Source organism: Sinocyclocheilus anshuiensis, unplaced genomic scaffold (assembly GCF_001515605.1).
Source record: "Sinocyclocheilus anshuiensis isolate Anshui unplaced genomic scaffold, SAMN03320099.WGS_v1.1 scaffold246, whole genome shotgun sequence".
Lineage (NCBI taxonomy): Eukaryota > Metazoa > Chordata > Actinopteri > Cypriniformes > Cyprinidae > Sinocyclocheilus > Sinocyclocheilus anshuiensis.
This window is the reverse complement of record NW_015542356.1, coordinates 2452141-2462228: the sequence shown is the minus strand read 5'-3', so window position 1 is coordinate 2462228 and position 10088 is coordinate 2452141. Positions and strand designations below refer to the sequence as shown.

The 10088-nt window shown below is 35.4% G+C and overlaps 1 protein-coding gene across 4 annotated transcripts in view; it reads right to left on the bottom strand.

Moving 5' to 3' along the window:
• Window positions 1-7684, bottom strand: part of gtf2ird1 (GTF2I repeat domain containing 1) — a 30014-nt gene extending 22330 nt beyond the window's left edge. For 2 of the 4 annotated variants that reach the window (XM_016490579.1, XM_016490581.1), the window contains exon 1: window positions 7264-7684. Coding sequence is in view for 1 of the 4 variants with exons in the window: in XM_016490577.1 (XP_016346063.1) it covers window positions 6552-6559 (8 nt within the window). In the remaining 3 variants the exon portion in view is untranslated. Of the gene's footprint in view, window positions 1-6551; window positions 6570-7263 lie in introns of those variants that run through there. The other 2 variants (XM_016490578.1, XM_016490577.1) reach the window with 2 other exon arrangements.
• Window positions 7685-10088: the final 2404 nt, after the last annotated feature.

Genomic DNA, 10088 nt, shown 5'->3' with positions numbered 1-10088 from the left:
GGGGGGGGGGGGGGGTGAATAGTGATTTAATGTAATTATTTTATGTAATTATTTACTCTAGTAATATATGGTTATATGTATGTTGTTTTTATATACATTATTGTTATTTATGTTTGTGTTTGTGAAAAAAAAAAGAAAAGAAAAAATACATTGAAAAACATATTTCTGTATTAACATGAGGTCCTAAAATAGATGCGATGGTCCACACAGAGATCTAAACTCACCATCATCAAGTCCGATTTGGATTACATGAAGAGACAGAAGCAACTAAGACTAAATCCACATAAGAACTGTTGCAACTTCTCCAAATTACCTTAAAATTGTGTACAAGTGTACCAAGGAGAATCAGGCAAAGGGCAGTTAATAAAAGTTTATTTTATTACATAATATCTATCATTGCTTTGTTTTTCACTTTACACCATTCATATTAAAAATGTCACAGTACTGCAGTTTGCAGTACTCTTCAGGGTTCTTAAAGGGATGGTTCACCCAAAAATGAAAATTACCCCATGATTTACACACCCTCAAGCCATCCTAGGTGTAAATGACTTTCCATTACACTACATAAAATTTCACTTACCACCTAAACAGAGTAAGGAGAGTGGAGAGATGCCTCATAGGACGATGGTGAGTGATTTTCAGATCCTGAGCACCACTGACAAATATCTAATCTTGTCAAATGTGTAGGAAGTAGCCTATTGCCGCTCCGTAGTATAGAGGATGTGTGATCGCGAATCATGAAAGTGAAAGTAAAACACAAATGCGCATTCAAAAGCGGTTTCTATGCCCTGCACATTAATAGCGGCTCCCTGATGCCCACAACTTATAAACAGTATAGTGAACAGTATAGAAATAGTATATTAAAATATATAGTTTTTTCCTCCCATCACGTATTTATTCCCTTTAGGGGTCACGTAGTACATGTCGGATTGCGGGAAACGGGGTGGAGGGAAGGAATCACGATGCCGGCTCAACATCATGATGTCTGTCAGCCATCGGTGAAAGACGATGGCATCGACTATTGGCCCGACCCTAATAGATGGACGCACTTTTTTGTGGTTCAAAATCTCAACCCCCATTCACTGCCTTTGCAAAGCTTGGAAGAGCCAGGACATTTTTTAATATAACTCTGATTGTATTGATCTTAAAGAAGAAAGTCATATAAGCCTAGGATGGCTTGAGGGTGAGTAAATCATGAGGTTGCCTAATTTAAAATTTTGGGTGAACTATCCCTTAATTATTAATGTACCTAAGACTTCTGTATAGTACTGTACAGGCATTCTACGTTTATAGAAACAGTAGCAAATAGCTACTAGAATTCTTTAGGAAACACCGATATGCCGTCTACACTGATTACGGTCTGCAGGATTCACAGACATGATGAAAAAACAATAACAACTTATCACAACTAATGGTCTCATAATTATGTGCAAAAACAAACCAATATGCTTTTTTAATTATATACTAAAGAGTAAGAAGGTTTCAAGCTCCCCATTAACTTTTTCAAATATTTTTGGCTGTACAAAATGTATTGAAGGGTGGAAAAACCTGTAAGAAGCTTTGGAAAGTGATAGTAATACCCTTCCCTGTGCTAATACACCAAAATCCGTCACACACATGTGAAAGTAGCTAATTACGATAAGCCTTTGTCAACCAATTAAAGCTAGCTCAGATTATTGCCGTAAAACCCTTCATCCTTAATTTGTTCTCCTTGGAAGCAAGACAGGACCTGGAAGCATGAATCCTCTAAAGTGAACTACTTTACCCATCCCTCTCGACAGACGCCCCCGGCTCCAATCTCAATTTCAGCCACATCGGCTCTGAACTACAAAGCTGTAAACTTGAATACCGACTAAACTAGGGTGGGTTTAAAAACGAGCACAAACCTAACTACACAGTTTAAAAATGAAAAACAAGCAAAAATAGCAGGAGTGACGAATATGAGCTGTAAAACAAACAAATAAATAAATAAATAAATACCGCAATCCTAATTCCAGGCCTTGTGTTCACATGGCAACCGCAATCCGTTTCCTTGGAAACTAATCTCGAGGCATGTGAACAATGCAGCTCTGGCCTTTAATCTCTCCAGACACTGGGAGCCATTATCCCAGCCTCCGGGCAAAGCCAAAACCACAGACTGCACAGAGAGAGCCCAGTACTACTATTACTCGTCTGAAAACCTCCTATAAATCCTGCTACAGCTCAAAGCCGGATGCCTCTGCCTGAGCGTAATCTTACATACAACATTCTGAACAACAGCACCAACAATTCATATCTCCAGTTCGTTTCGGATTCATTCAAACCACCAAATCTAATTTACTACTTTGGGTCTTTAGCTGAAAAATAAAGTCATGCTACACTGAAAAAAAAAGGATTTTTTTGAAGTTTTGATGTTTTTTGAATAAAACAAAGATTACTGGATCATGTTTTACAAGCACATGATCCAAACAAACACAATTTCAGTCTTTCTACTTCAAATTCCACATTTAATTCAATGTGTTACTTGGCGTTTTCTTTGTAATTATTTGTGAAACTTACTAGGATTTTATTTCAGTGTATATTATGATGCTTTAGCATAATGGGTGTCAGAATCAGCACTTGCATTGCACGTTCATGATAAAGTTTTCAGACAGTAAAACAAACTAGATTTTCACATTTTATGAAGAAAATGTGAGAGGTGCTTGCACATTCAAAACTTTCTCACAATGCCAGGTTGCAATGCAATGCAAGGTGATCTGGGTCCCTCCTTCAAAAAAATCAGCCATAAAGTTTTTACTTATTTTTATTTCATTTTATTTGCCCACTTTATCTCATCTGATAGGCAAAAGTCAAGTCTAGCCAAGACAACACAAAAGAAGATATTTTGAAAAATGATGGTACCAACCAAACAGTTTTGGTTAGCATCGACTTCCACTTTTTAGACAAAACAAAATAGATATTTCTGCATCGAGTAAAAGACAGAATTTTTGGGTGAACTACGCCATAAAAGCTACTTCAAAAATTCACATTTAATTCAATGTGTTACTTGCCATTTCTTTGTAATTGTATGTGAAATGTACTTGAAAATTCGGACTGAAAATTAGTGCTGTCAAACGATTAATCGCATCCAAAATAAAAGTTTTTGTTTACATAATATATGTGTGTGTACTGTGTATATTTATTATGTATATATAAATACACACTCATACAGTATATTTTTTAAAGTATTGGAGGTCCTGGGCTGGTGTGGTTACATGTGGTCTGCGGTTGTGAGGCCGGTTGGATGTACTGCCAAATTCTCTGAAACGCCTTTGGAGACGGCTTATGGTAGAGAAATTAACATTCAATTCACGGGCAACAGCTCTGGTGGACATTCCTGCAGTCAGCATGCCAATTGCACGCTCCCTCAAAACTTGCGACATCTGTGGCATTGTGCTGTGTGATAAAACTGCACATTTTAGAGTGGCCTCTTATTGTGGCCAGCCTAAGGCACACCTGTGCAATAATCATGCTGTCTAATCAGCATCTTGATATGCCACACCTGTGAGGTGGATGGATTATCTCGGCAAAGGAGAAGTGCTCACTAACACAGATTTAGACAGATTTGTAAACAATATTTGAGAGAAATAGGCCTTTTGTGTACATAGAAAAAGTCTTAGATCTTTGAGTTCAGCTCATGAAAAATGGGGGCAAAAACAAAAGTGTTGCGTTTATAATTTTGTTCAGTGTATGTACATAATAAATATACAGCACACACACATATATTATGTAAACAAAAACTTTTATTTTGGATGCGATTAATCGTTTGACAGCACTACTGAAAATTGTTTAAGGTAAATGTACACCATTGGCACAACTATCTTGCATGTTCAGGATGCTTTCAGACAGTAAAACAAACTCAGTTTTTACATTTTATGAAGAAAATGTGAGCAGTCAAACCGAACTTCCTTCTGCAGAGCACAAAAGAAGATATACTGCATGAAGAATGATGATAAGCAATCTGTTTTGGTGTTTGTTTGTTAGTTTGTAAATGAAGATTATTGGAATTTACAAGAAAATGCTATTTCAGTGTATTTGAAAATTTCATGTTTAATTCAGTGTGTTACAGCTGTGAAACGTACTAGCAATTTCCAAGTGATTTTTTTTAAGTAAATCCAAATTAAACAATACACCGATTTTTTTTTTTTTAGCGTATGTTCTGATACTTCATCAGCCTAATAATAGACATGCATAATAATAGACATCAGAATCTACACTGCAAATAATGTGTAACCTGCTATTTATTTTTAATTGTGAAATTTCCTAGCAATTTCTGAGTGAAAATTGTTTCTACACCAAACTTTCATCAGTGTATCCCTTTAAGGTTAGTAGATCATTTGGAATCTTACCCGAGCAATAACAATAACAATGCCTGCCTTAGAAAATAATCTTAATGGGTTATAATCTTAAAAGAGTTAATGTCATTTAATAGCTTCATCTTAACACTTCTAAGTTTAACAAAACTTTTTGAAGAAAAAGAGATTGGTAATACTTCCTCATTGAACAGGCTTATCCTATCTGCAGGGGCAACTACATTCATCTGACACCTTAAGCTTCATGTATAAATGACTTGTTTTGTACTCTACACTAAGCTTTCTTTGCAGTAGCCAAAATACATGAGTTAACTATAACAAATATATTTTCTTAGGGTGAAACAACACTAGAAAAAAATCAACTGGTGACACTTCTAAAAAAAAATTGCAGGAAAAGTAGGGATCCGGACTGAAATGCTTAAATGCACCGATTAATGACTTCCTCCTTGTTAGGAGTCCGCCCTGCCAAAATACCGTTTTTTCATTCACGCTATCTGAGATTCTCAGCTCGAGGGGGAAGCATAATGTAGCCGCTCCTTTACTTCTTGAATTACTGCCTGTATGGTGCTTAAAGATATTACGGCATCTCAAGAAAAGGGTAACGTGGGTTTTATGAGTGGTTTTGCCCTAAGAGGCTTGTGGCTCTGCCATTGATACACAATACTTCTGTTAATAGCCTTTATACAGATTCAGCTCACAGATCCCTTCAGAAACACAACTGTATCTAAATCGTTCAGCTCAGAGGCTGATAATTGACTTTTAATTGGCCCTAAGTCCTTTCACCCTGGACATTTTCCCCAAGGCCACACAAACATGTTGCATCGAGTAAACACAAAGCGCGGCCTCCATGGGAAGATAGGAAGATTTACTTCTGCACTTCAGATCAAAAATGTATTGTTAAAACAGATAACTTAGCTATGTAATGGCCAGCATATGGGAATATGTGGATTGAAAGACTGTGAATCAACCAGCTTTTTAAACCAAAACCAGATGTATATGTTTAAACTAATTTACCGTACAAAAAGTACTGAAAATACTTTGATACTTAATGACTGCCATATTAATATACAATTGTATTTACATGCTACTAGTGATTTGCAATTCTGTTGGAGTAAAACAATACTAAGCGCAAATAATAAAATGCAACTAACTATATAATAAAGATTAGTTAGGATTACAAAATAAATAGGCTTACATTTTTTTTATAAGTTGAAGAGAAAATGCTTTCTTTATGTTTCTGCTATGGATATATGTAGATTGAAAAACCTGTTTCAAATGTGGTAATTTTAATACTATTAGTTGTGAATAAACCAGTTTTTTTTTAAACGAATGTCAAACGATAATGTTTAAAGCTATTTTCTTTGAAAAAAGTGCTGAAATCATGATACCTTGACTGAATGATTGCCATATTCATATGCAACTGTACGTGCTATTCGAAGGTATTTCAAAGAATACCATGGTACTATTTCCATAAAATATGGTGCTTTTGTTATGAAAGGATGAAGGTCTGATTCAGTAGTTCTAAACTAGTGATTCGTAGGCCTGTTGGAGACAGATCTTAAAAAGTACTGAAATCAAGATACTTTGATATAAACTATGGTACTGAATGATTGCCATATTCATATAGAATTGTATTTACAAGTTCATTCAAATATTACCACAGTTCTACATCCATAAACTATGGTACTTTTCACTGTGCTCAATTGGTGATTCATAAGTGTTTTGGAGTAAAACAATGCTAAACGTAAAATACTGTAAATAAATTAAAATGTAAAACGTAAATAATAAAATGCAATTTAACCATATGATCAAGTATAGTTAGGATTACCAAATAATCCCCTTTTTAAAGAGGAGAAAATGCTTTCAGTATCTTTTGCTGTTGGCTTCATATTTTTGTCAGAAATATTGGACGGAAATGAATTGTCTTGGTAATATAGATAATTACCAGTTTTTGTTCTATACTGTTCAGTCTCTTCTGCTGTTAATTTCCTAGTCAGCCTGCATTTAAGCAATAATTTTGCACGTGCAGTTCGTGGTAGTATTAATAAACTTTAATCTTAAGAATATTTTGTACAGTAAACAACTGTGATACTGTGTCCGCTATAAAATCTGGGTGAAGAAAAAGCACAAAGAAACACGGACAGCTACTACTGTTATAAATAACGTATACAGGCCCAATCCGACAGCAAGTCATTCTGGGATAGTTCATGTTTCAGTGACAGACTCATAGCGGGACAGCATGACATAAATCATAAACTCGCATTGTCTTCATGAATGGATCTGACAGTAGAGAAGTCCTTCGAGGGAAACCCGAGCAAGTTTAGAGACATGTGATATTATTACTCCGCAGCACTGGGACACATTCAGTTATGCATAATAATCTAGAAAAGCAGTCTTCACAGTAGACGCAGATTAGCAGCCACTGATAGGTGGTTTTAACATTGTAAACATGACCTTCTCAGGTCGACAAACGCGTCTGTGACCACGCCAACCTCGGCGATTTTCATAAGACTGTGCGAAATGAAAACCACTGACTGTAATTTATCACCCAGCCAACAATGAAACCGCTCTATTTAGGCAACTTGCTAGCACTCAAATTGTGTTGCCATTTTCACAAAACAGGACAATTGCGTCTACAGTAAACTAAAACGCAGAACGCAAAGGCGTTTAATTGTTTATCTTATCTACGGTGTATTATAACGCGTGTTACTTTGATAAAAGCGTCTAAAACATATCGCGTCGAGCGACACGGATTCGCGTGCGGAGCGTTAGCATGATAGCCAGTGTGCTAACACTCCCAGCCATCCTCCTCCCCCTAAATTATAATCTGTAATTTCACTTTTTCAACATCCATAAAAAGTCACGTGCTCGAGAACGATACTCGTAAATGGTTTTTAATTCATGCATATACAGAATTACATTTAATCCTTACCGATTTCCCCGTGTTTAATTACCTTATGCTGTCAATCCCGGAATAGGTTTATTCTCCGTTTAATCCAATAGTAGTGAGAGCTGAATTCCCATCTAAAGAAAGGCGATAGAGACTTTCTTAAATGTCATAATCTCGAATGGTTTGTAGTCTGCTGAAATGAAATCGACGTGATATATTTGATCAATTTGACCCGTTTTCTTTCTGTTTTCTTTAACAGAGGAGTGTGTCCCCTTTCTTTGTTCTGTAATCCAGTAAAATTGAAAGTCATTCGCCTCCGCTAATCCCAGCCCAACTCAACAACAGCACCTATTGGCTGTCATTTACATACAGGATTACAGAACCGCTGGAACAGCACTCGCCGGTCAACTCTTTTGACATTGTGACTGTAACATGTCCATATTTCTCTCTGCCCATCGCCACAGCCCCCCTGTTATCGCTGCTTTATTTTAAGAGGAACCAGACCGTTGCAAATAAGCGCAAACGGTGCGCCTGATAACCTGTACCGTTCCGCGTTCCATCGATTTCGTGAATCTGTAAATACCTTTATGATTATAAGATAAGGATAACGCAACGTAAAAAAACCCTGATGCAACAAATCTTAAATAGTATAATAAATAGGCTGTCTGATATTTTCCACTGCATCTAATCAATTAATTTAAAAATAAATGAAAATTATATAGTTTGCACAAAAATATATAAATATGCAGTATCAATTACCCTTTTTAAATGTAATATTTGTTATGTCCTTTGTAGTTATATTAAAAATGCTCATTTGTTATCAGATATATTAACCTCATCAAAAGTTCAAGTAAAATTATTCCGAATTATATGAAATAACATAATTCATCCCACTTTTAACCATGGAAGAGTTTGTTAGTAGTAAACAAGCACTGAAGGGTACTAGTATATCTGTTTTCTTATTAGTAGTAGTCTAAATAACGAAAAGTGCATTCATTCATTCATTTCACTAAAACTGTCTGGGTTTCAGAGACTCCAAACTTGGTGGGATGGTCTCAAATCCCAAATACACACCTTTATCAAACACTAGGTGGCGCTATTATAAGTATATTTTTAAAAAATGTCAATAATTCTGCAACAGGTTCAAAAGTTCGGTAACACTTTACTTGAAGGAGTGTGCATAAGACTGACATGGCACCTTCATAATTATGACATGACACATGTCATGAATATGAAGGAGGTTTTATGCATGTTTATGACAACTGTCATTAAGTGTCATTCACTCAGTTATGTCATTTTTAATGCAAATATGACATTATTTGACCTAACCCTAACCTAACCCTACCCCTAACCATAGCCCATAACAAAGACATCTCAAACAATGTCATCTTTGCATTAAAAATGACATAACTGAGCGAATGACACTTAATGACAGTTGTCATAAACATGCATAAAAAACCTTCATATTCATGACATGTGTCATGTCATGATTATGTAGGTGTCATGTCAGTCTTATGCACACCCCTTCAAGTAAAGTGTAACCAAAAGTTCTTTGAATTCCTGGGTCAAGACAAACAAAACATATGTCTCATGTGTAATTCCTGCCTATAAGATTGTTAGAATCATGGCAAAAAAAAAAAAGAAAAAAAAAGAGGAAGATTTAAAGCAATTAAATTTCTAGGTGTGGCCCACAATGACAAACTGCCATAAAATACCTGGAAGACATTAGGATGTTTAGAGGATATGCACCATATTTTGGCCAGTTATGCTTATAGCACCCAGCAAACGATACATTTCAAAATGTTGTATTTTGGTCACAGTTCAACCTTTAAAAATTAAAGTGCAATTAAAAAAATGTAAGTAACTTAAAATTATTGGAATAAACATAATGTAACATGTTTTGAATATATTAAAATGTATCAATTTAGGCCTAATAATAGTCATTTTGTATAGTTTTGAATAGTATATTTCTTCATGTCTAGCATGTGACAGAATATTATGGCAGCATGATGATGATCTGTGATCACAAACTGCTGTCCAACAACAAAGCCTAGAGAGCAACAGAACCGCCTTCAACAGTTTGGCTGGTTTGTTTCATGTAATGTCTCCCCCTAACGGCGTAACATTGTAATGCGTGTATCCCTCCCCTCTGTCAATCTGTAGTGGCTGCTCATTAGGTTTGCTGGTGGAAATCATGTTCTCGTTTGCAGATATGTATCTTCAGATGGCCCTGGTGCCCATACGGCCAACATATTTTGCACTCCGGATATTGCACTTACAATACACAGACCAGTTAGACTTAAAAATATATTGGCTTATATCTTCGACGATTTGAGGAATGAAAATTATTTTTATTAAGCATGTCTCTTGATGATATATGGTATTTTTAAACTATGAGTTTAAACTGTTACACTATTTTTAAACTATCGTTTAACACTCACAAGTTTAATTTATTTCCATTTTTGTCCAGCCTACTAAACTACTGTAGCTACCATTACAAGAACTATAACTACTGGTACCAGTTAAAGGGACAATTCTGTCATTTTTCTTATTTATTTTTTTTTTCTGCTGAACACAAAATAAGATATTTTGAAGAATGTGGGTAACCAAAGTATTTCAGGTTCCCACTGACTTGCATAGTAGTTTTTTTTTTTCCATACTATGGAAGTCAATGGTGGCCAGCAACTGTTTAGTTAACCCTTACTCTTCAATATATATATATATATATATATATATATATATATTACCAGTCAAACGTTTTTGAACAGTAAGATTTTTAATGTTTTTTAAAGAATTCTCTTCTGCTCACCAAGCCTGCATTTATTTGATCCAAAATACAGCAAAAACAGTAACATTTTGAAATATTT